The sequence below is a fragment of the Alnus glutinosa genome, chromosome 8, assembly GCF_958979055.1.
Source record: "Alnus glutinosa chromosome 8, dhAlnGlut1.1, whole genome shotgun sequence".
Lineage (NCBI taxonomy): Eukaryota > Viridiplantae > Streptophyta > Magnoliopsida > Fagales > Betulaceae > Alnus > Alnus glutinosa.
Genome location: NC_084893.1, coordinates 6048371 through 6076077, shown reverse-complemented (window position 1 = coordinate 6076077; position 27707 = coordinate 6048371). Strand labels below are relative to the sequence as shown.

Sequence of the window (27707 nt, the reverse complement as noted above, 5' to 3'; positions counted from 1 at the left end):
TAAAAACATTATTTTTTGGAATTCTAGTTTTATTTCACTTCATAGATGGTACTTGGATTTTAGGAAAAGATTAATTTGGTACTTCTGTCTATTTTTTAATCCAAATTTTAACAGACTAACACGTGTCAACCATCATTGGTTGACACGTGGCACAATATAAAAAAAAACTTTAAAAATTAATAAAACTTAATATATATATATATATATATATATATATATATATATATATATATATATATATATATATATATATATATATATATTAAAAACTTAAAAAAAAAAAAAAAAAAAAAAAAAAAAAAAAAAAAAAAAGTTGGGGTGGAAAATTCTAAACTTCAAATGGTAACTACCCATTTTGAGAAGTTTAGAAGGAATGAGGATGATACTTTTGAGAGTTTTTTTTATAGGATAAGTCCCCTCAAATGCAATAGTTGTCCTTTGGAAAATGCAGTTTTTTAGTAGCTAATGTCTCCAATCAAGTGTAAAAAATTGTAAAAAACGAGTTGTACGTGCGGTGATAGAATCTGAGTTATGACTGTTATGAATGAAGAACATTGGAAGATGAATGAGAAACAGAGAGCAAGAAATGATGAACACTCGGATTGAGATCAAAATTATTCTCGCTTTCTATATTCAATATTTCTGTCCAAAATTACATTAATACTAACAATTAGCACACGTGAGAATGACTACATATAACAAACTCTGCCAACTGTAATTAACTGTAATTACACAGCTGTCATCTAACTAATTAGCTTAACTAATTACACCACCTGTTAATACTCCTGTACATAGTGTTGATATGTGGGATTACTCTTATCCTTTTGAAACCCGAGTGGCTTCTACTCTCTTCAATTTTTCATAAAGAATTGAGCGAGTCTTCCACACAAGCAATCATTGAGTGACTTATGCTCCTTGGCCTTCGAGAGAGTTGTTGCTCTGCCATACATTGCTCAAGCATGCAAGTTCCTTGCACAACTTGATCAAACTTTGCTCGATCCTCGCGCAGAAATCCCTCGGGCGAACCTAAACATAAACTTCACTCAACCCTCGCTCGCGAGAGAGAGAGAACCTATTCCTTTCTTAAGCTTAAATCCTCTTCTGAGCATTGGAGTTTGGCTAGCTAATGAGTTCATCAAACCAAAGTTGTAGAGATTGAAAAAAGTTCGTTTGGGAAGTAGTATTGGAGTCTCATTGGAGCACAAATCGAGTGCATCCCCCCTGTAGTGCTTTTTTTAAAGAGTTTTTTCAAACGTTTTTCACTTCATCTACTACACGTATATTTGAATTTTTGTTGATTGATTTTGTTTGGTTTGCGCCTCTAAATTTTCAGTGGTAAAGTTTGTGTTGGAACACCTATTCACCCCTCTATAAGGAAGAAAACTTTAGGCTACACAGAGCATACAAAATCTATATTAATACATTCTTTTCACCCTTCACTGTGCTCATGGATTTTAATTCAGCCAACATCCGATCGTATTCATGTTGAACCTCCTCTATTTCAATTTTGAGCTGTGTCACCTGCACATACAAAGAGATTGTTTCTCATTAACTGGTTAAAATTAGGTGATGGGATAGCAATCTACAACTTCAATATTCAGAAACTCTGCTGGGCAAATAAGCATTATACTAATCTAAAATTTGTTTGGTAATTGCAAAACTTCAATATTAGTACAGGTACAGGTATCTAACACATGAAGACAGAAATCTAGAACACAATTAGTGACTAATGGTGCATTCGAAGTACCTTGAGGTTAAATTCTTCCTCCCTCTTCTCATACTCCAAACATCTGAAAACAAAAAACAAAACAAATAAGTAAGTGCCTTTCGTGAGCATGAATTGATGCCTGATCGCTGATGTGATCATAGTTTCACATAATTTGGAGTGCAACTGTTGTTTTAGTCAAAATATTTTCACGCCATAAAGGGCTCTTTGCTATACAAGCATCAGCCAGTGCCTTGTATAAAAAGCCAAGAAATATGATACTATGAAGTAGATCTCCCAAATTTTGACCAAAATGTCAATCCCTGATGTCTGGATTCTCCATTCAATCTAGTCAGTAAGCTCTGTCTCAACTGGCACCTCCTCCATCCATAAGAACAAAGTAGAGGATGAGATCGTAGTATCAAAGCTGACGGGTTGCATGCATACGTTACCAATTAAAGGGGGAAAAAAACAAAACAAAATTCCATTTAATCTATTATTCTATGTGATTAATTGCAAGTGCAGCTAACAATGGAGGACTAAACATCTAATATACTTACTCTGCACGCAGCTTCTTGTTTACTTGCAACAAGTTTACAGCCTCTTGATCTTTCGGCTGATTACCGGTAGTATCCAGTGCCTACATATAATGCATGAAAGACATTAGCAACAGTTTCCTCACTTCCGCCCTTATGCTATGAGATTATTCTTCAATAAAGGAGTGTGGGATATGATCACCAATTAACAGATTAATAAAGTTTCTAGTTATTAATCCAAAGCAAAGCTGTAAAACACTCTATAGAGCAATCAATCATGAATTTTGGCTCAGAAAACATTTCTGAAATGTAAGCCATGCAATGAAAGTAACAAGCAAGATAACAAAAAAGAAGCAAGATATTGGTTGAGGAGTTTTCCCTTTTATGCAGGAAAAGAGGTAAAAGAAAAGGTTGGTTTTCATTGAAAGGCTGGTTTGCATGTTTTTGCAGACCCACTAGATCATCAATATGGAAACAAACAAAATGTTAGCATTGATGTTATATCCACTGGTAGTCTCTGTATAGCCAATAAATTCAAATTAATCAATGTAAATAGAGAAAGGGGTCTATATTTCTTTGAGCTAGAGTAGTTGGGTGCAGTAGTAGCATTCAATGTCAGAGAAAATTAAATTACAAATTGCCCATCCAGACCTGTATATCCTGACAATGCCCAGCATCAGTTACATTGGCCATTTCCACTGCCTGCCGTTTTGCTTTTTCTGCCTCTATTATATCGCCATGTTCCTTCCTCTTCACACGTAATCCTATGACAACATGGGGCATCATATCATATGTTGGAAAACGTTTATTTAAGCTTAGAAATTATGAAAAATGATTTTCACTTAAAAAGTACCAAGTTCATATAGGCTTTGAGACTTGGATATTGATTGCTCCGCTCTTCCAAGTGCTGCTTCTGTACCACTAATAGCAGGGGAACTTTTCTTAGGCATGACAAGTTGTTTGCCACTGTGTGGCATACTATGGGATGAAACCTGTGGGGTCACTGGTGCTCGAGGGATTTTTTTGGGCTGATAGCCAATTAGTCCACAATGATAATCCCTGTCAAAGTCCATTAATGTGCATCAGGGAGGTATTACAAATCTACTACGATACCTTGATGACATAACAGAAGACTAAGGTAACTAATCAAAGAGCAGCATCTTTAATTATGCAAGGAGCAACATCTTCGTCTTCTACCAAAAAAGATAAAAACAAGCCCGCAAACTAAAAGAAATATAAAACTCCGCAGAGTATTTAAGAGAAAATTCTCTAAATTTGATAATAATTCAATGGATTTAGTTTTACATAATAAGCAAGTCTATTTATAGAAGATAAATACTTGTAGAGAAAGTAAACCTAATCCTAGTAGTAATAGTAAACATATTCCTAGTAGCAATAGTAACCCTAATCCTAAAAAGGAAAGGATTATAAAATAAATAAATAAAAACAATTTATTTATTTATTTGTTTTTTTTAGTGGGGACCGCATGTCCTACATCAGTCTCCTCTTCTTGAAAAATTCGTCATCGAGTTAAGTTTCAAATCCTCTAGTGGAAAATATTCAAAATTGTTTGCCACATTGAATGTTGAAGATATTGCCAAGTCCTCGGGAAGAAGAACGACATATGCATTATCGTTAATCTTTTTAAGTATTTTGTATAGATCATACTTCTTATTCCTCAGCTTTCTAAAAGCACCAGTCGGCAATCGTCCCTTGCGTAAATACACCATCACAAGATCTTTTCGAAAAATCTTTAATCGCCGACCCTTGTCTGCTGTCGTCTTCTACTTAGCATAGGATTCTTCTAGATTCTGACGAACTCCTTCTTGGGTAGCTTTCACCCATTCTGCTAAATGCTTTGCTCCCACACTTGCTCCTTGTGACTTAGGTAAAGCTACAAGATCTACTGCAAGTTTCGGAGTTCTCCCATAGACGACTTCAAATAGTGCCTTCCCAGTATATCAATTCACCATGTTGTAGGCAAACTCAGTCTGAGCTAAAGCCAGGTCCCACTACTTCGGTTTGTTACCAGCAATACATCGAAGTAAATTACCTAGAGTTCGATTAACAGCTTCTGTCTACCCATCCGTCTGCGGATGGCTTGTGCTACTGAAGTTCAATGCTGTGTCGAACCACCTCCATAATGTTCGCCAAAAGTGAGACAATAACTTGGTGTCTCGGTCAGAAGTGAGACTTTGGGACTCCATGCAAGTGAACCACCTCTCGGAAGAATAAATTGGTCACTTGAACAGCATCAAATGTTTTCTTGCAAGCAACAAAGTGAGCCATTTTGAAAATTCTGCTCCTCGTTGGGTTCTCAGGAGACCCAATACAAAATCCCCCGATACATCTTCCTACGGTGCTTCCGGTGTTGGTAGAGGCATGTATAATCCCGTATTTTGGGTTTGCCCCTTGGCAACCTGACAAGTCTGGCATCGTCAGACAAAATTACCCACTTCTTTCTTCAGTTGCGGCCAATAATACTGCATCTCTACCCAAGCAATAGTCTTATCTCTTCCTAGATGACCACCCAAACCTCCAGCATGTAATTCTCGGATTATTTGTTCCAGTAAGGAGCTCCTTGGAATGCACAGCCGATTGCCACGAAATAAACACCCTTCTTGAATATGTATCTCGGGAATTGGTTGCCCCATCTTGCAACGATTCTAGGCTTCACCAAAATCTTCATCTTCCTCATATAACTCCTTTAGGCACTCGAATCCAGTCACTTTAGCTTTCATGGTGATTAGCAAGGTAGCTCGGCGGCTCAAAGCATCAGCTACACGATTCAGTTTTCTTGACTTATGCTTGAGAGAAAAAGTGAATCGTTAGATGTAAGAAATCTATCGAGCATGCATCCGATTTAGATTCTTTTGACCATTGATGAACTTTAATGCTTGATGGTCGGTAAAGGGGACAAACTCTCCTTGGATCAGGTAGTGCTCCCACACCTTGAGGTCTTTTTTTTTTTTTTTTTGATAAGTACACCTTGAGGTTATGTTGACCACTTTTGTCTTGCTTCTCCGAGCTTTTCTCTAAACAATTCCACAGGCTTCCCTTCTTGAGATAACACAGCTCCTATCCTGACGATTGATGCATCACACTCAACTTCAAACAACTTGTAAAAGTCAGGTAAGGCAAGTACAGGTGTTGTGCATAGCTTATATTTGATGATTGAGAAACTTCGCTCGGCTTCATCACCCCAGTTGAATTTTCCTTTCTTCATACACTCGGTGATTGGTGATACAATACTACTGCAATTATGAACGAACCTTCTATAGAAAGTTGCTAACCCATGGAAACTTCTTACTTCTCCCACTGACTTGGGCGTGGGCTATTATCGAATTGCTCTCACCTTTTCTTCATCCACTTGGATTCCATCAGCACTAACTACAAATCTGAGGAAGAGTAATTGATCCATCATGAAACTACACTTCTTTAAGTTGATAAACATCTTATTTTCACGAAGGACCTCCAACACTTTCCTCATGTGATCCATGTCATTCACCGGGTTGCGACTATAGATAAGAATATCATCAAAATAGACAATGACAAACTTTCCTATAAAAGGTTTCAGTACCTGATTCATGAGTCGCATGAAAGTGTTTGGTGCATTCGAAAGACCGAAAGGCATCACCATCCACTCGTAAAGCCTCTCTTTAGTCTTGAACGCAGTTTTCCATTCATCTCCCAACCATATACGGATTTGGTGATATCCACTCCTTAAGTCAATCTTTGAAAAAATCTTAGCCCCAGATAGCATATCAAACATATCACCTATTCGGGGAATAGGAAACCGATACTTGACCGTGATCATGTTTATTGCCTGACTATCCACGCACATTCGCCAACTCCCATCTTTCTTCGATACAAGTAGGGCTGGTACTGCGCATGGACTCATACTCTCTCGCAAGTGTCCCTTCTGAATTAACCCCTCTACATGCTCTTGCAAAATAGCATTCTCCTTTGGACACTTGCTCCCGGCATTAAGTCAATATAGTGCTAGATATCTCTTATAGGCGGCAGTCCTTTGGGCATCTCTTCAGGCATGATGTCTTGGAATTTTTCTAACATTGGTCGCATTATCTAGGGAACTTCTTGTCAAACGGAGCCCAGAGTTCCCTCGGTCACCAATGCTATGATGTCTCGGGCCTACTTAACTTCTTTAAATTCTGATCCAATGGACAGGAGGACTGGCTTACCCTTAGAATGAGTTGAATTTTCGACTTCTTGTAAGGGTCAAAATGTTATCTTCCGACCATCCCAAAAAATAGTGTAAACATTAGCCCTTCCTTGCTACTGGCCATCCACGTCAAACTGCCAAGGTCGTCCCAGGATTAAGTGGCATGCGTCCATCTCCACTACATCACACAAAATAGAATTAGAGTAATGCTTACCGATTGAAAATGTGAAATGACATCTCTTGGATACTAGTGTCTCAGTTCCCCAATTGATCCATCCGATCTTGTATGGAGCTGGGTGCTTCTCAATTTTCAAACCCAACTTTGAAACCATCTCCTTAGACACTACATTCTCCCCACTACCACCATCAATAATCACATAACATACTCTCTGGTTGACTGTGCAACGAGTATGAAAAATTTTGTGCCTTTGAGATTGATCGTCTTGCCTCGGGGTCAAGAGTAAACATTGAATTACTAAGGATCGGGAAAGTGGGATTCCTTCATCAGCGTCAGCCAACTCCTATTCCTCATACTCGGGTGTATCATCATCTCCATTCTCGAATCCTTCTTTTGGCTCAGGTTTGATCAAGTTTACCATCTGCCTCTAGGACATTGATGTGACCTATGACTTGGTTGGTTGCATTTGAAACACTTGTCTAGATCGGGTCGTGCGTACGGATTGTTGGATGGTTGTCTGAACTGCTGTTGGCTCCTTTTCTCATGGAAGTCATTGGTTGACTTGGTGTGACTGTCGGGACTAGAGGTTGTTTTCCCCGACCTTGTGTTGGTCTCGTTGAATCGCTCGGGTTTCGCTCCCAAGTTGGTGCTCTAGGCCTTTTCAGTTGCTTCTCCCCTCGAGTTACCAAACTAACTGTCTCGTTCAAAGTAAAGACAGAATGCATAGAAGCCTTATCTTGTATTACCACACATGGTCCATCAATAAACCTTGCAACTTGTTGATCCTTTGTCTCCATGAGATCATTCTGGACAAATAGGCGATAGAAATCATCGACATACGCTTGGATGGTTCGTACTCCTTGTCGACAATCTTCGTATTGTTGGAACAGCCATTGTTCAAAGTCTAGTGGTAAAAACCATGCTTTGAGTAGCCGCTTCATCTTCAACCATGAAGTTACAGGTCCCTTCCCTTGTCAGGCTCGAGAAATCTGTAATTTCTCCCACTAAGTAGAAGCTCGTCCCTTGAACTTGTATGCCACTAATTTCACATTGCGATCCTTGCGAATTCTCATATAATCAAAGAAGCTTTTTACCTCCATCACCCAATCTAAGAAATCTTCAATTTGAAGATGCCCGTTGAATGATGGGAGATCAATCTTCATTTGGTATTCGTGGGATTCCTCCCTACTGTAGCCAGCGCCTTCATAGACATTCCCCATATGGTTAGTTCCACCGCGGTCATAACCTTTGAAACCTGCACCGCCACGACCGACGCCCCTACGTCCTTTACCCCATTGATCTACTCCAACGTTTTGTCCAAACACTCCTTCAACGAAGTCTTCTTCGTTTGTAAGATCTTCATAGACTGGTGGTCGGTTTATGGGTGCAGGTCGTTGGCGAGGAATAGGCCTCACTCGGATCCCATCGTCATCATGGGCATCATTGTCCCTGTGATTACGATTAGGGCCTATGTGCATGCACTCCATCATCTCCTGCATCTAGCGCATCTCCTGTTGCATCGTTTGCTGGATCTGCTGGAGCTCTTGGAATTCAGCTCTCCAAGGAGCCTCCCTGTCATGAGCAGCGTCGTTAAAGGGATTGTCACCGTTGCACTAATTGGTCATGATTAGGATAAAGCCTGCTTTGATACCAACTAACGTAGTGGAAGACTAAGGTAACTAATCAAAGAGCAGCGTCTTTGATTTTGTAAGGAGAAGTGTCTTCGTCTTCTACCCAAAAAGATAAAAACAAGCCCACAGGCTAAAGAAAAATAACGTAGCGGAAGACTAAGGTAACTAATCAAAGAGCAACGTCTTTGATTCTGTAAGGAGAAGTGCCTTCGTCTTCTACCCAAAAAGATAAAAACAAGCCCACAGGCTAAAGAAAAATAAAACTCCACAGAGTATTTGAGAGAGAATTCTCCGATTTGGTAATAATTCAATGGATTAAGTTTTACATAATAAGCAAGCCTATTTATAGAAGAGAAATACTTGTACAAAAAGTAAACCTAAAAACTAATCCTAAAAAGGAAAGGATTATAAAATAAATAAATAAACACTATTTATTTATTTTTAGTGGGGACTGCATGTCATGTATCACTTGACCTACTATAAGGCACAATTCCATCAAAATTGATTTGTCTTTTGTTTGCATTTGACTAAAACCAATTCAACAAAGAAATTCATGACAAGAGTTGAAGAAAAGTAAATTATTTTAATAATAATGTAAATGATCCATACATCCATTTAGAGAAAATAAAATATAATTTAGATACTTAAAAACTGCATCTAAATGCTATGTAAAACTGAAAAAAGTACAAACTTTATTGCTCCAGCAAGATTAGGAGAAGGGCAAAAAAAACAGGACAGAGAGAAAATTGAAGGGAAGTTTTCCATAACCACAACAAGATACTACTTCCATCTCATATTGTTGGCCCCATATAGAAAATCCAACTTTGTAAGTTTGGACATCATTTAAAGCCTTTTTTTTGGAGTAAACAGGAGGGAAAGGGAGGGAAAGGAAGGGAAAGGGAAAGAGGGATCAAGTTGGTTTGAGATCCTGATCTAATCCAATTACACTAAGGGAGAGAAGAGATATGGGAATACTTCCACATAAGAGGTTGGAAGCGACCCATTTGGCAAGATTGAGCACAGAGAATTTGATACTATAATGGAGTTTCAAGGAAGTCCAAGATGAGATTTAGCTGAGGTGGTGGACATCTCTGACAATAGAAGCAATTTACCAGTCCTGGACATGATGCTGGTTTAGGATGGAATACATGATGACCAAGGAATCACTTTCCACAATGATTTAATGCATTGTCTTTACTTAAAAGGTATAAATTTTTAAAACTTTCCTCCATGATCTAAACTCAAATAAAGAAATGAAAAAGTGGTATTAATTTTTCAAATAAACGAAAAGGTAAGCTAGGAAAGTCTTAAATTGTCCATTTACTTTTTAAAGTGGACAATATTTTGAGATATTCAAACAAAATAAAGGACCAGCAGCATGGGAAGGAAATAACTTTTTTTTTTTTTTTTAGAAACAACTTACCAGTATTCGCATGTCATTTCCTTCAATCGAGCTTCAAGCTTCTGGAAAAGGGAAGTTCTCTCAAAATCTTGCTTGTTATGAGTCGGCTCAATGAAATTTGCTTCCAATACACCTAAAATAACATTATTGATCATTAACCTCAAAACTCCAATTTTTAACATAATCAACCTCCAAACAGAATAAAAAAAATTGATAAAAAGAGGGTTCTTGCAAATTTTACCAACAACCCCTCTACCCCGACTGTTTTGATAGCTCAGAACCTGCCAAAACGGCTGCAAGAAAAGAGAAAAAGGCAAAGAATTAAGTGCACCGTTGCCACTAGAAAATATGGCATGGTAAGGAATTTTTTTGGGAGGACAGAAAGTTGAAAATTCACAGAACAAAAGTATGAAACAGGTACACACTGGGATACTGGGAGGAGAACAGAAAGTCAAACGCTCTCACAACAAAAGCATGAAACAGCTGGACACTATCTAATTATAACAATAATCAGTAGAACGCTACAACACCAAAAAACAAATAGCATATCCTCTCAACAAGGGCAGAGGGTGAAGTCAAAGGTTCATTCCCGAATGAGTGTCTGAGTTTCATTTGCATAATCTTATTAATACTAACAGTAACAATTACAATAATGATGATAATAACAACCACGACAACAACAACAAAGTAAATAGTCAAGTATATTTTTCTGAAGTAACATGTAACCAATTGATAAGGAATTTTCATATCATAGCAATTTCACTATTGCATTGCAAGACACCAATGGAAGTGAAACTCATTTTCTAAAAGGTGAATACCAGTATTAGACGGTTCTTATGGTAGACATTGAATCCGTGAAAACCCACATATGGAGCTTCTTTAAGAAATCCAATTGAAGTTATAACTTGACCCTGCACAATCAAAGAAGACAGATGCAATGTAAATGACAGCCACTGCATATATCAACCACCAAAAAGTGAGGGCAAATATAAAAGTGCATCACATATGTGCATTTAGTTAAACACACACCCGTATGGAACTGACATGTGACCTTTCTCTCCATTCTTTCAAGTACAAATAGACATTTTAAGCAAAAATGGATTTTAACAACTATGAAACCCTTCAGACCTACAGCCAGTCCAGGGAAAAAAATATTACATCCAGTTCTGTCTGACTATTGGTAAGAACAGCTGATGAGAATACCAAGAACTCAATATTTTGAATGAAGACCAAGAGAGTAGCAGATAAGAAAGAAGTTGAAAAAAATTTAATTCAACCTCCACACATCCACCAGATTGAGGTCTGTACAAGATGAATTCTGGAAATTTGAGATCAGTGGCAATATTATGATGCTCAACAACTCGCCCGCGCAATATAATGTTGAATCTTTCAGGTACTTGCAAGTACAAGATGGACAGGTATGCCTGCGGAACATGAGGAAACTATACTAAGCAAAAATTGATTTCTTGTACATCTGATTCAGGTATATAACTTTTGTAATAGGCTTACACGGAGAGAATAATGGAATTGGTTGGCAATGTGCTGTTCATTTACTGTCTTCCAACCGGGGATTGTGTCAATTTTCTTGGACTCCCCACTAACACGAATATCCTGCAACCACCGAGTCAAAGGAGGCCCCCTCATCAGAAAAGAAGCTACGCGTGGGGTTTTTTTTTTTGGGGGGGGGGGGGGGGGGGGGGGGGGGCAGGTGCCAAACAAAAAAGGCAAAAGAAATATCAACCTCAGGATCTGATTCAAAGTCAAGTTCAACATCCCCATCATCATTGAACCATAAATTGTAGATAATAACCTTTGTGCCATGAGCCCCAATGTCATCAAACTGCCATCAAATTGAGGTACATGTGAATAAAAATTGAAAAGGACTCTTAAGAGCTAGGAAAACTGCAAGAAACATCTATGCAATTGCTTTCTTCTACATTCTGTGACAAGTGCGAAAATTTGGTAATTAAACAACTTCACAGAAGGAGCCCCATCTTCTTTGACAAAAATTATATTTTGGTAAAATTCATCATTTGGCCAGAGAGCTTGGGGTCAAACCACGCTTCATCCAACAAGAATTGGGTGGAGGGAGATCAAGACTCGCTAGGTGTGCAGAAACCTTAATGATAAAAAATTAATACTAAAAAAAAGAAATAGAATTCACAATTATGATTTCAATAGGTGGCTGAGAGTAAAACCACTGGCATAATCTACCAAATAAACCTACTAAAATATTTACATGTTACTAGAATTTGTTTATTTATTCCAAGTTGAGCATATAATATGCTCCAGCTTGAGGGGGTGTGTTAGACTGATAGGAGTTTCCTTCTAGAAGTTTCTAGAACATGTAGGTGAGGTGTCCCCACTAACTGTCAATTCATGAATTGTATTGTGTAACCAACTTTCCTATATATTTGGAAGAATGGAATGAAGGCAGAAGGAAATTCACCCCCATTTCTCTTACATTTACATATTTCCACCATAGTTAACACATTAGATATTAATTCGTGGCAGCATACAGATGGAAGCGTGGTTGCTACAGAAGAAAGAAAATTTTGACTGAGCTTACTTGCTTTAAAAGCTCTGCTTCTGTTGAAAATGGAGACCACTGCAACAGCATGAAAAGGTTAGACATAAAATGTTCTTTACCATGTAATATTTCCATTGCGCCAGTTGATGCATTAAATTCATAATCCACCTGCATGCAACATGGTGGGTTACAAAGTAAGAGAAACCTCAGCAGAGAGAGGATAACAGAGCAAGCTGTGCCATCACAGTCCATGAAACCACACAAAAATTGACACCTACTAAGACTTTGAGATCTAATATTTACTAGCAACCCAGGCCAATCAAGTGTCGAAAGATAACCTCATTCCTTTTTGAAAACCAAGTAAGCATATTGTGTTAGAGCACTAGCAGCATCTTCCCTTAGATTTTCCTTAAATGTAAGGAACCGAACTACTTTTTACTTCCCTATTCAAATCAATTCCACAATAGCTTCACTCATCCTTTCCCTACACCATTTAAATATTCTTTAAATTAAATGATAGAGGAAAGAGAGAGAAAAGAAAAGTCATTTATATATTATTTCAAATAAATACTAGATGAAATAAAGAGGAAAGACAAAAGCTTTCTTATATTAAAATAATATTAAGAGAATCATTTTTGCTTCACTAGATTTAGGGTAGAACTTTTCGTTCCATTGATGTTCCCTTAGTTTAGGGACAACAAAGAAATCTGTTTCAAGGTTTTTTTTTAAAGGATTTTTTCCTACATTTAGGGAAGGAAATAAGTTTTAAGGAAGCTGCTGCTAGTGCTCCTACCTGAATAAACTTATGGCATTCTAATGCACAATACATACGCATACATCATATTAACACATTTATTGCTCATACATCACGAGCAATAAATGACCCAACTAAAATCTTACAGTAGAGCAATGAAACTCACCATGGGTACTACTATTCTGTCGTGGCCTGTTTGTGTCAAAAATGTATATGCAAGGAGACCAATGCTTTGAGTCAATGTCCTGATTATGGAATCCGCTAATATTAGCTGACAAGAAGCACAAACTACCAACAACAATTTTAACAAACAAAAAAAAATTGAAATCTACCATATATAAATATTGACTTTTGGCATGTCAATGATATTTTTTTTCTTGATAGATAAGCAAAGAAGTATTATAAAAAATGCACAAGGTGCCCATAAGCATACAAGAAGTATACAAAGGAAACTAAACCAGAAAAAGCCGGAAAAAAACAAAGAAAACACCCAAACATCCAAGACACCCAAAGACCCACAACCGAAACCCAAACCCAAATAGCCAAGACACCCAAAGCCCCACAACCAAAACCCAAACCCCACCAAAACATCCTAAACTACCTTACATCACAGCAAGGGTCCCCTTGCCTTTACCCCGACTAGAACGAACGCCCATAGCATCAAAGTTTATTGAGTATTCTAAATTCTTAACCTCTCTACTCCCTTTTGGCTTAGGAGAGAAAACCAACACTGCAGGAGTTGATCCTAAAAAACCCCGCCGAAGGATATAAAAATGATATTTCCCTCATCATTTTTCAAAAGGATACAAAAATTGAGAATTATACAGATTTAATTATATGGAAAAGTAAAGAAACAAAAATGCCAGAGATCTGAAAGTCATAGAATTGTTGAATGTGTGAAAAATGAGATGGACCCCAAGGGCCTAAAAGTATTATATCTTCTTGAAAGTCAAATTTATTGAATAATCTAGAGTTAAAGAGTATACTGTTTGGTGTGCTTGAGAAACTTCTGATTCTTTCCTTCATTGCCTCCAAAAAAATTGGAAAAAAGAAGAAGAAAGAAAGATAAAAGAAAAGAAAAGAATTAATATTTATCTCACATTTAACATGGTTGAATTTTCTAGCAAGCAGTTGCCATTCTGAACTTCACCCTAGTGAATCCACTAACTCGTTAATCACTTAAAAGGTAGAAAAATAACATCTGAACCATACAGGCCCACAGGGTTCTAATAATCTTTTGATCAATTAAATGAGTTTCCATTCATTAAAACTAGAGGATGGTGCATATGTGTGATGTAATCTTTTATTGGGAGTTAAGTTAGAGACTAATAAGTAGTAAATCACCATTTATTTTATTTTTTGATAAGTAATTGCAATTCAATTCATTGAAAGAGCAGAGGGGTGCAACCCTTATACATGGGAAGTATACAAGAGAGCTCCTATATGGGACAAGAAGAGAATAAATTTAAAAATTCTACATAAATAAAACCATTCAAACAATGATAGGACACTATCCAAAGGTATAACATATTGAGCAAACGCTTCTGTAGTTCCACTATTGATGTCTCTACATCTTCAAAGAGCCGCGCATTCTGCTCCCGCCAAATACACCACAATAAACACAATAGAGCTAACCGCCAAACTTCTTTAGCACAACCATACCCAACCGATGCGCCCCAACTAGTCAACAACTCCAACACCGTTCGTGGCATAACCCACTCTATCCCAAATAAAATAAAAATGTAACTCCAAAGATCACGGGTAACTTCGCAGTGAAGCAACAGATGATCAATAGACTCCCCATTCTTCTTACACACACAACACCACTCAATCACTACGACATTCCTTTTACGCAAGTTATCATGCGTCAAAATTTTACCCAAAGATGCTGACCATACAAAGAAAGCCACCCTTGTCGGAGCCTTAACACGCCAAATACTCTTCCACGGAAATAATGGGCCATTTTTCATAATAAGCACTTCATAATATGATCTCACCTCAAATAAACCCCTTTTAGAGGGGTTCCAAACTAACCTGTTTCCCTCTCCATGTCGAACCGAAGTGGAGTAAAGCCGCTCGAAGAAAGAAAGAACCATCTCCATCTCCATCTCCATCTCTCAATCCTGGATTTGCCTCGTAAAAAGAACATTCCATTGAATAACTCCATTATGAACGACCAAGATATCCACCACCATCGCATCTTTGTTCCTCACAATACTAAACAGAACTGGAAAGCACTGCTTCAAAGATCTATCCCCACACCACCAATCATGCCAGAAACTAATATGTGACCCATCCCCCACCTCCTCCATTTATTTTATAGTCTAATAAGGAATATATCTCTAATTTAGAATCTTTCCTTACTAGAGTCGTCATAGTCTTAGAAGTCAAGACCTAATAAGTCTCTTATGTAATCGGTAGTCTATTGTTTCTCTATTTAAATGGGAACTATCACTAAGAAAATGATGAGTTGATTATTGTTTTAGAATACAGTTTATTATGTTTTAAAGGTCAAGGCTTCCTCGAAGTAGCCATTGGAGATCACGGCTCTCTCGAAGTAGCCAATTTATCATTGACTATATTTTGTTACTAGTGGGTTCGCATCAATGTGATGCGCATTACACAATACTGTCGAGTTCTCACATTAAAACATTCTAAAGAGGAGAGAGAGAGAGAGAGAGAGAGAGAGAGATCCCAGAAGAAATATTTCAAGAAAATTATAGGCTATGTGTGCCAACACACTGTATTCGTTTTTTTTCAGTTTAATTTCTCACTCTTCTCAAACACATTAACTCAAAACATAAAACGCTTCTCAAAATACAAAACACTCTATAAAATTGTATTCTTACCTTCTTGTAAGAATAATTTAACAAAACAGGTACTTAACTTCTTTTTTTTGATAAATTATCGAAATATCATTAAAATAGCAAAAGGCGCAACCCAAATACATAGGGATTATACAAGAGAACACCTAGCTAGAGATAGAAAACAAGTCAAGAAATTCATGAATTCTAAGCAAATTAAGATCTAAGGCAATTGCCAGTGGTAAAGAGTTCTGAAAAGGAAAGACTTTAATTCCACCATCATCCTCTCACGGTCTGCTCAATTATTCCCTTCCAGAGACACAAAAGGCAGGACAAAACCATCTTCCACACAACTACACATTAAAGACTACCTCCCAACACTTTCCAAACTGAAAAAAAAGTTCGTAACTCTTCTAGGCATAACCCAAGCTAACCCAAGATGACTAAAGACAACCCTCCACACAACACTGACAATCTCATAATGGAGAAAAAGATGATCCACAGTCTCCTCACCCCTTTTACACATACAACACCAGTCAATCACAATGACACGCCATTTCCTTAGGTTATCCATGATCAGGATCTTCCTTAGGAAGGCTATCCAAGTAAAAAAGCCGCTCTCAAGGGGATAATGCTGCCAAATACTCTTCCCATGGAAATGGTTGCTCTCATGAAGTACAAGGAAATTATAGAAATATCTAACATCAAACATCCCTCTCTTTGAAGGAACCAAACGTAGCTTGTCTTTACCTCCTTGTCCAAATCTAAAAGAATACAACAAATTAAAAAACAAAGTAAAGACATCCAATTTCCAATCATGAGCTGCCCTAATCAAGCTTATATTCCATTGAATGGATACCACTAGATAACTCAAAGTAATATGGGTTGCGCCCTTTGCACTTTTTGAATATACTTTACTTATCAAAAAAATAAACTCAAAGTAATCTGCCACTGAAGCATCTTTTACACGAGCAATACTACACAAAACTAAGAAAGTTTCCTTTAGCGCCCTACCCCACACCACAAGTCCTACTAGAATCTACTTTTGGAACCATCTCCCACCTCAAACCTAGGATGACCATAAAACTCCCTCCAACCCTTCTTGATATTTTTCCATATATCCATCTCATACAAGCCACAAACCTCATTAAAACACCACGCACCCGAGCTGCCATACTAAGTGTCCACTATGACTCTCCATAAAACCTCTCTCTCATGCACATAGCACCAAAGCCACTCCCCAAAAGAGCACGGTTGAAGAAATGCAAGTTTTGGACACCAACCCTCCCTCAGAAATAAGGGAACAAACCTTGCACCAACAAAGCAGGTGAATTTGAACTCATCACCTAGCCTGCCCCATAAAGAAGTTCCGTTATAGCTTTTCTATGCAATTGGTAATGGCAGTCGAAAGGGGAAAACAGACAAAAATACGTAGGCAAATCGGAGAGAGTACTCTTGATTAAGGTAATACTTCCACCCATAGACAAGTACATCATTTTCCAAACTGCCAAACGACACTCAATCTTCTCAATAACACCATTAGCCTTAAAATGAGATTCCAACAAAAGGCCAAGATACTTCAAAGGCAAAGAAGACACCCCACAACCCAGAATATTGGCCAACCTTTCAACATTATTGACATTACCCACAAGAACCAATTCTGACTTTTCCAGATTAATTTTCAAACTGGATACAACTTCACAGCATAAGAATAAGGCACGTACATAAAGGATGTGATCAAGGTTAGCCCCGCAAATAATCAAAGTGTCATATGCAAACAAAAGATGGGAAATATGAAGCATATCTAAGTTCCTAGATCCCACCGAAATGCCTGAAAGAAAGCCCCCATTAACAATAGTTGAAATTATTTTTCTAAGAACCTCCATTACAATGACAAAGAGCAAATGAAACAAATGATCTCCCTGTCTCAGACCACCAAAGCTACTGAAGATACCGAAAGGATAACCATTCACCAAAACAAAAAAGCGCACCATAGAAATACAATGCACTATCCAATTAGTCATTTCTCTCTAAAACCACACCTCCTTAGCAAGTACAATAGGAACTACCAATTAACATGAATGATCATAGGCCTTCTCAATATCCAGTTTGCAAAGCACTCCTGGTTCACCAGATATCTCTCTCTCTCTCTCTCTCTCTCTCTCTCTCTCTCTCTCTCTCTATGTATGTATGTATATATGTATGTATTATGAGGTGAGAGATACATAGAAAACATAACCTCCTCTTCCCCTATTTTCTTCGCATGCAAACCCCACAACACCTTCCATTGTCTAAGCAGGTTCCTAACTCTAAGGCGTTTCTCAACTTCATTGGACCCCCCTCCCCCTGGAACCTCCTCATGAGAGGGAGCTGAAGGAGCAAGAAAAAAAATTAGGTAGAGAAAACCATTTCTGCCCGCTAACAATCAATGCCCATTCAAAACTAGGGGAAGCTGAGTCGACTCCTAAAGAGCCCATACCAGAGGCCTAGACCTTTTCTAACACTGCAATAGATAACTTAGTCTTCATCAAGTCATTTCTCAGACAAACAAGGCCAAAGACATTACCTTTGCTAGGCCCGACTTGCTGAAACAAGCATGGCAACTCTCCTGACCTGCACACTTTGTCACCAACAACAAAATCAGGGAGCCTTGTGCTTAGAGGAACTATCGCTACCTCATTGCCAACTGTGTCTAATGGAGAAGGGAGAGGCAAGTGTTGCGAAAGTGCGATCGAGAGTTTCTTCTTGAATGGAAGATCTCTAGCGAACGGCAACCCTCCCACCAACTCCCGCACCGTCGATGATTGCCGGCGGAGCCACCAACAAACTGCTTGATTGAGCAAAGCTCATAACCACCTGACCCACTACCAAACTTGAGCCTTTGCCCAAAGAAGAGGACTCCCCAACCCAATGATTTCTCATTCATTTTGTCGTGGGCTTCAGTTGGGGCAAAGGTTGTAGCTAACATGTATTCGAGCCTTTTTTAAAAAACATTTTGGGCATGCTTTGAATCCATACCCTTATCAACCCTAGTTGAAGCCTACTCCACATCTATTTTACTTATAATCTGATGGGCTGTTTGTGAATTTCGGCTTTGGTAGCCGGTAACTGAATTAAAAAGAAGATGGGTCTGCACCCTTATCAACCTTAGCTAGAGCCCGCTCCACTATTTAATAGGAAGGGCTCACATTATTTTTTACTGGATTTTTCCTTTAGAATTTTGGCCTGATCCACTTTACAAAACCCCGCTGGCCCCTTAAAACACTGGCGTTCATCCATCTTTGCTAAAACCTAGTCTACTGAATATACAAAAAGGCCCCACTGAAATCCTTTTTATTCCCTTGTAGTGCCATGTCTCCTTTTGCAGCAGGAAAACAAGGTTCAACTACTACAACGTTATCATGCGAGCATTGTCCTTGAGAACACGAGGTGGCATTACAGAAACGGTCCAAGCATGTTTCTCCTGGTTGGACGAAGCACCCACAAAACAATTCCCTTGATGACCCAAGTTCGCCGTCACCCCCGAGGCTGGCGAGCCCCTTTGTTTCAGTCCTACCCTACCTAGCACCTCCATGTAGCACCTACTAAGTGAACCTTCCTCTCACGTCTTCCCCATGGACGCCAATGGAGCGCTGCCGACACCATACAACAGCGACCCACCATTGGGCCGTCATGGAAATGGAGCTTTGCTCCCCTCGCCGGAAGGCCTGTTTGGAAAACCCACCATCTTCCTTAGCTCAGTAGCACATCTTCTCCAGCACCGTTCTTAGTGTCTCTCTGGGATAACAATGAACCCTCACCAAACACCACTCATGTACTCCATCACCACCAAATACCAGCCAAACTTGTTCAAACATCTTAGTACTCAAAAACACCATGTTCCCATCCCTCAGCGATTTAACAAACTCGGGTGTCACTTCTCCACCTCAGACAACAACCAAACCACATTCACCTTCCCTACATACACTACTCAAGCAACCCCTCGACTTCTTCCAACCAGAAGCAAGCATGAAGCCCACTCTGAAACCTAAAGCTCAAAATCTTCGGTCTCTACACAAAACCAACTCAAGAACCCCATCACAAACCCCAATAGGCTTCAACCACGCCGGAACCAGGATAACAAAGAAAAATATTATTGCCAGCATGTGCCAACGAAAGGGAGAGAGAGAGAGAGAGAGAGAGAGAGAGAGAGAGAGAGAGTTGGAATTTAAAAAAGCCATAACCTTCCTAGGTGCTTACCTTTTGCAAGGTAGGAGTTATCTTATTATTTTAGGCCTTAAATCAAATCGCTGCCTCAGTTTTAAAAAGCATCACAGGGGGGATATCCTCAGTTAGTACTTCCGTTAATCATCCGTCCATTTTTTTAACAGACCTCCACGTCTAACATCACCCACCTTAGAATGCCGACACCTGTCCTGGTTGCCACGTGGCAACGTATCACAAATGATACTTATGCCATCAATGCCACATAGGATGAGAAAAAAAAAATAGCTTGATTTAAAAAATAAATAAATCAATAACAATTTTTTTTTTCATTTGGCCATGGGGGTGGCCGAGCCACTCCCAAGGGCCAACCCTACAATTTTTTTTCTTTTATAGCCGATCTGGGGTGGCCGAACCCACCCCATTGCCCTTGGGAGTAGTTCGGCCACCCCCAAAAGGCCTAGGAAAAAAAAAAACAAAAGAAAATAAAGAGGGTTTACCCTTGGGGGTAGCCAGACCACCGCCAAGGGCATTGGCGGTGGTTCGGTTACCTCCAGATCGGCTGGTCTGGAGTGGCCGAACCCACCCTTAGGCCAAATGAGTGTTGTCAGCCACCTCCACTTTGACCTTGGGGGTGGTTCGGCCACCCCATGGCTGGCCATAGGGGTTGGCTCGAGCAACATATTGGCCAAAAATGGGGGTGGCCGGCCACCACCATGGCCAAACTGAATATATATATATATATATATATATATATATATATATATATATATATATATATAGAGAGAGAGAGAGAGAGAGAGAGAGGTTTTTTTTTATTATTTTTCTCATCCTATGTGGCATTGAAAGCATAAGAATCATCTGTGATACGTGGCCACGTGGCAACCGAAACAGGTGTCGGCATTCTAAGGTGGGGGACGTGGAGGTCTGTTGAAAAAATAGACGGAGGACTAACGGAAGTACCAATTGAGAATATCCATTAAAGACAGGTACCACCTGTGACGCTTTTTGAAACTGAGGCGGCGATTTGATTTAAGGCCTAACCACAAGTACCTTTGAACTATTTAACCCTATTATTTAAAAAACTTAAAAGATTAAAAGGATTGGAATGGCCGTGTGGCCACCCTAAGTGGTGGAGTGGTCGTCCGGCCACTACAATATGCTTGGGGTGGCGGTGTGACCACCCCTGCCTAGTTGGAGATGTCGCGTGGCCACCACAACAGGCCTAGGGTGGCCACACAACCACCCCACTCCTCCATTGGCCACACAGTCACTTTTTTATCTTTAATTTTAAAAATAAAATAAATTATAAGGAGTCTACTTTTTGAGTTTTCTCAAAACATTTTTTTTTTACAAGTAAAGTTTTCTCAAAACATACATATGTATTCTCTAGAAAACAATTTCTCAAATGTAGACCCCACCAAAATAAACTTCTTAAAACTCTTTTCACCTCCCTCTCACATCAAAACACTTTTCAAACCAAAAATATAAAACATTTATCAAAATACATTAACAAATATAACATGTTTTATTTATTACCATAATATTCCCACATAAATATGGTTAAAAATTTATGAAGGTTTCACTGTAACCAAGGGATAAAAACTCCCTAAACATGAGAAATCTGGTTTATATTTTCAAGTATGCATATGTATATGCATGTGTGTATGTGTGTTTTTTATGTTAGGCAGTATGGCTCATATACAGGTCACTAAACACAACAAAGTTCAATGCATAAAGGTTGAAACTTGAAAAGAGTCACTATCGAATTGAAACCTGTTATTCAGGTGGCGGCTGAAGACGATAACATCTCCGCCAAGTCTCATCGTACTAGTCTTGAAGCCGTTTCCATCTGGAAGACTACAAGTAAAGCAATAAATATGGAAGAAGATAATCACAAGAAACTGTAGAGTGATTGCTACTATTCATACATTGTCCAATGGCTGATTTAGAATTCTTGTCTGAAAACCCAAAACTCATACAACGCCTCATTGCTACAGGATTCATTCCACCACCATCATCTAATGACAAGAAAACAGATTTTAGATACCGAAGAGTTAGCAAAAATATTCCAGTATAGAATTTACTGGTGAGGACTACCAGATCACAATAACAATCACATTCTGATTGATAAAAAAAATTTCAAACACATGATACCTTGGATTAACAATGCTGGACTTCCATCCTTTGGATTTGTGGTTTTATCTACAAGGACAAAAGTGGCTCCATTTTGGATCTATCCAATTTAAGAAAAGAAGGAAAAATAGTGAAATGCATAACATGATATGATAGTTTGAGCCAGAAAGTAAAAAACATAATCACACCACAGGCAATTAACATCTAAAGCATATACAATCCTGCAGAAGCCATAACAAAGAACCTTGCTGAAAAATCTTGTCTTTCAAAGTAGCATTGTTTACTTTTATAATAAAATATTATATAAACCACCAAAGAGGTGAAATTTAACTGGCCAAGAAAATGCTTAAGCAGAAGCCCATGACCTTATAGGCTTTCCATAAACCAACAACTCTACAAGTAACCAAAACAGCTATCATGCATGGCATACACGAAGATTTTTATGTCATCTAAATAGTCCCACCATATTTCAGCCCCATTGGCACCGATACTAAATCAACGATAAACCTTTTCTCTTTAATTTTCCACCGCCTCAATTTTTTACTGCTTTTCACATAGATGTCAAAGGCATACTCAGCAAAATAATTCTAATGTCACATAAAGATTTACCTAACAAAAACCACAAATAAATATCCTACTCATCCTCTTTTATTTTTTTGTGTTCTACAAAGAAAGAAAAAGAGAGCAAAAGCTTAAGACTAAGAAAGTAATTATCTCAACCTAAAAGTCTGAGATTAATATGAGCTACTCTGCTGAAATATATAGAACCATCCAAAAAAAAAAAATCAAGTATAATCAAAGTATACTGTTATCATTCAAATTAATTTGCAACATTAGAAGGATTACACAGCCCCAGCACCACAGGGAACCAAAAAAACAATATAAAGCTCACCTCATCAACTGCATTGTCAAGTAGTTCTGCTACAGCTGCAAACAGGAAGCAACCAGAAAAAGGAAGTAATGCCAGATGCCAAAAAACCACCAATCATAGATATAAGCACAATTACTGAAACAAGCAAAATTCATTAGCTGCACATACCACCTAAGACCCACTTATGTGAAGTGGCATTTGAATGAAGGAACAACGGGTGGACATGTAGGTAGTTTTTGCCCTCTGTCATAGAAAAAGAGCATAAAATGTAAGAGAACAATATATCAAGCTTTCATAAACAATGATGCGCACATGCTACTGTCCACAGCCCATGAGCTAGGAAATATCTAAAACCAGAACATTCATATAGAGCTGCATTACAACCACGGCTTCTCAGTGATCTGCTGGACAGTTTATTAGGAGCCAATGATGAGATGGCCATACAATTTCAAAGACCAAAAATCAGCAAACACCACATGCATGTCAGCAAACATTAATATGTTATAGTTGACAGGAGAATACTTTGAACTGAGACTTTAGAACCATGCCCATCATCATAGTTCCCAGCTTTCCAGAATTGCCTACAAAGTGGTGCATGACACGTAGGTGATGTGGAAGGAAGACTTGTATCATCAACTGGAGACTGCCCTTGATCCAATATTCTAGAGCCTCTATTTTCTTCAGTTTCTTGCCTTCTACATTGAGTTTCAGATTTTTGACGCTTCACTAGTTGAACCTTATTCTCTTTCTGTTGTATTCTGCCACCAACAATACCAGGCTGCAACTTAGAAGCTTTCACATTCAGATGTCCACATTCATCATCACTAGATAAGTCCACAACGTCTATAAAGCTCATCTTGAGCACTGTAAAAGAAATTAAATTCATATAACTGGTTACAATTAGTAAGTAAAGAAAACAAAGCTTCAACAGGCATGAAAAATATAAATGAAGATCAATCAGCCAAGAGTGTAATGGGGCAGTACAGACTAAAGCATGGTTTACCCACCATGCTCCAAATTTTGTTATCATGAGTAGAAATTCCGACCCTATTTTCTCGTGCTTGCGGTTTTCACTGTTTTTAAGAGTAAAACATGGTCTACTGTCGGTTGCCCCTTATATATAGTACAATCTTCGATATATTTATACATTTCTACCAAAAGAAAATTAAGAATCCAACCACCAAACCAACTCCACCTGTAGAAATGCCTTTACCTCCATTTACACCATTGGCACCCATTTTCCAGACTTTTGGAGGCATTAAGAAGTACAGATTGGATTCATTTAAATTTGTTTCGTACTTAAGAGATTCTATAATTAACCTTTTTCAGTCAAACTTCCTCCTGGATTCAACGGTAAAAGGAATGTTGGAAGCTGTAATTTCCTTACTGTTCTGCCAGCGAGTCTCACAAGAGAGAACTTGGACAGAAATAATAGCCAACATTCTGAGCTATGGTGACTATGCAGACAAAGTAATGCAAACTACATAAATAATTGTCCATCTAGCATAAATGAGTGAATTTTGAATTACGACAACTAAAGCCAATGATTTTTATTTATAATTAATTCAGTCTTATTAAAAGTGCAAAGGAACGCAACCCAAATGCATATGAAGTATATAAGAGAGCATCCAACTAGGAAGCAGAAGTAGAACTCAAATCCAAAAATTCTAGAATATTAGAAAAGCAAGAACATGATAACTTTCAACTCTATTACCATTCTCTCATAGTCTTCAAATTTTCGAGTATTACGTTATCTCAAATGCACCACATTAAGCACAGAGGAAGCGTCCTCCAAACTTCTAAATTGTGGTGGCTGCCAAACTGACATCTTCAACTAGCCAAAAGCTCCACCACATTAAGTTTCAAGTATTGTGTTATCTCCAAATACACCGAATTAAGCACAATGGAAGCGTCCTCCAAACTTCTAAATTGCGGTGGCTGCCAAACTGACCTCTCCAACTAGACAAAAGCACCACCAATCTCTAGCCACTTCATAGTGGATCAAAAGACAATCAATGGATTCTATGCTCTTCTTGTATATGCAACACTAATCTGTCACTATAATGTGCCTCTTTCTCAGGCTATCCAAGGTCAAAATCTTTGCTAATTTTGTCGTCCAAACAAATGACACTCTTGAAGGAGCCTTATTTCTCCAAATGCTCTTCTAAGAAAAATGAGACCAGTGGGGGCCTAAGCGCAAGATAATAACATTTGATCTCATGCGTCAGCGTTTTGGAAGGGATCCAACAAATTTTATCCTCAACACCTCGTCTCAACCTAAGAGTGTACAAAAAATTAAAGAACGAAGTGACCACCGTCACCTCTCAATCAGGCGCTGATACAATAAAAGTGATATTCCACTATAAAGTGTCGATAGAAAAATGCGCATGATATGCTATTGAGGCCTCCTTATTGCGAGCAATACTAAACCACCCAAGAAAGCTGCCTTCAAGGCCTGATCTCCACACAACACATTATCAGGTCATCTCTCATCTCAAATCTCACAAATCTAAAGAAAACGCCCCCCACACCATCCTAATGCTTTTCCACACCCCAACCCCATAGGACTCAGATCACCCTCCCCACATGCTATCATATTTAACTTTAACCACTGATTACCACAGAGCCTCCCTCTCCATGGCATAACACTATAACCATTTCTTCAAGAGAGCTCAATTAAATAAAAACAAGTTTCTAACCCCCAAATTGCCTAAAAATTGGAGTGCAAATCTTTGACGAACTGTCTAGATGGAATTTGAACTCATCCCAACTCTACCTCACAAGAAATCCCGCTAGAGTTTTTCTCAATGCAGTTAGCAACTCCAACAGGGATGGGAAAAAGAGGAATAATAAGTAGGTAATCATGAGTGCCTCGGGGATTTTGGGGCTTTCTTGTTTTGTGGGTTTTGGGTTTGAGTGCTTGTCGAGTGTGTGGATTTGTGGGTGTTCTTGCTGTATCATTTGGGTTTCTTTTGTTCCTTTGGAACCTCTTGTGTACACTGTCTGTGTATTCAGGAGTGTCTTACGCTTTTTAATAAATACATAAATTATCAACCAAAAAAAAAAAAAAAAAGCAAATTGGAATGAGTGCTTTCAATCAAAGAGATCTTACCACCCTTAGACAAATAAAGCATCTTTCAACCTGCCAAACGACATTCCATCTTTTCAATATTACTATCCCAGATAAATTTGTCCTTAAACGAAGCCCCAAACGAAAGACCCAAGTACTCTGTAGGCAAAGAAGACACCCTACAACCAAGGATTCTAGCCAAGCCTCCAACATCTTTCACAACACCAACAGGGATTAACACCAATTTAGCCAAGTTAATTTTCAACCCAAGACAACTTCAATGCATAAGAAATGTATTTATTAAAACATTGGAGGTTTGTTTGGTAAAAAAATTTAAATTGTACATTTTTACTTTTTGGTTGTGATGTGATATAAAGGTGAAAGTAATTTTAAATGTTTTTGTGAGTATTGTGTATTTTGAGTAGTTTGATACTTATGTTTTTTGCTAAAAAGCAAAAAATTGTCCTAAAAGGTATTGCCAAACATGCCCAAGGTATTTTGTGGACCAAACCTTTACCTCCTAGCCACCTATCCCTAACTTCTTTGTATTATCACCACCATCTCCAACCATTGCTCTTTTGTATCCGCTGCCATCTTTTTCATCACTTTTCTCTATCACCACCATGACTACCTCTCTCCTTTGCCTTCCCACGATCCTTCAATCAATGTCGCCACAACCATCTCCCTCCTTTGCCTTTCCCCAATCCATTGATCGACTAATCTATGTCGCCATCACCATCTTCCTCTCTCACTCCTCCCACCCAATTACCTCACCGCCAACTTCTTATGAGTTTTTGTTTAAATTAATATAAATATTTTTTATACAAATAATAATAGGTTTTTTTTCAGGTCTTGACTAAACAACAAAAAATAAATATTTCTTTTCAAAAATATTGGCTATGATTGGCAATGAAAATGCCATGCCATGGTAGCGGGCAGCTATTTTTTATCTCTTTTTCTCACTTTTTCACATTTTTCAATAACAATCAACATAAAAACATTCCCACTTTTTTCACTTTTTATATCATATCAATAATTTTTTTTATTATTATTCAAATAAAAAATTCACTAAAATACAATTTTTTTTTACTTTTTCATACAAAACTTTTTACTTTATATCACATCTACCACTTTTTACTTACTCTAAAAAATAACAACCCACTATTCTGGCATGGCAAATCACTTGCCAAACAAGGCCATTTTCTCTTGGAAACCTTAATTTATTTCACTTTCCATCACTTTCTTTAATTCAAACATACTTTCAGGGTAGTTCATGTTGTAAGATTCTCAATAACACTGCATAATGGCGTCGCTAAGATCAGTAGACAGTGAGGAAAATGGCGTTAGCTGGAGCTTCCACTATCACCCAATGAAGCTTCATGCCAAATCCCTTAGTTGGACACCGATACATCGAAAGTAACAACAATAAAAAGCAGAAATAGAAAGACTAGGCTCAAAAGCAACTGAACTGGACAGAGAGAGAGCTCCAGAGAAAACAAAGTGAAGAAGATGAAAAACTGGCAGATAAAGAAGATTAGAGATGGCCTTTACCTCCTCAGAATAGTCAGGCCCCAAGATTTCACACCAACTCAAGTCAGATCCATCCAACCCTAAAAATCATATAAATCTCTTCCCAAATTTCAAATTTAACACAAAATACTCTAATCTACTTTTTAGTTTAAAATATTGAAAAGGGGTTGGACC

General features: G+C 38.3%; 1 protein-coding gene across 1 annotated transcript; it reads right to left on the bottom strand.

Annotated features, from left to right (window-relative positions):
* Positions 1-625: 625 nt before the first annotated feature.
* On the bottom strand, positions 626-27707 carry LOC133875956 (protein MICRORCHIDIA 6-like). Its single transcript, XM_062314244.1, has 20 exons — positions 27555-27707; positions 23456-23797; positions 23102-23176; positions 22955-22989; positions 22084-22162; positions 21858-21947; positions 21703-21778; positions 13086-13164; positions 12205-12333; positions 11377-11475; positions 11145-11246; positions 10913-11059; positions 10454-10546; positions 9877-9928; positions 9657-9768; positions 3095-3300; positions 2893-3005; positions 2266-2345; positions 1748-1790; positions 626-1521 (listed from the first exon to the last, which is right to left on the bottom strand). Exons 2-20 carry the CDS (start codon positions 23787-23789, stop codon positions 1411-1413), a joined length of 2055 nt encoding a protein of 684 aa, XP_062170228.1. The 5' UTR covers positions 23790-23797; positions 27555-27707; the 3' UTR covers positions 626-1410.

What these genes read in the sequence shown, in the direction of transcription:
- LOC133875956 (XM_062314244.1), bottom strand. Translation starts at nt 23,789, where the DNA reads ATGAGCTTTATAGACGTTGTGGACTTATCTAGTGATGATGAATGTGGA. An exon ending in AGCCGCCACCTGAATAACAG is followed by an intron (nt 13,165 to 21,702) that starts GTTTCAATTCGA and finishes TTCCATAATCAG; the next exon opens with GACATTGACTCAAAGCATTG. An exon ending in AATCTGGTGGATGTGTGGAG is followed by an intron (nt 10,547 to 10,912) that starts GTTGAATTAAAT and finishes TTGATTGTGCAG; the next exon opens with GGTCAAGTTATAACTTCAAT.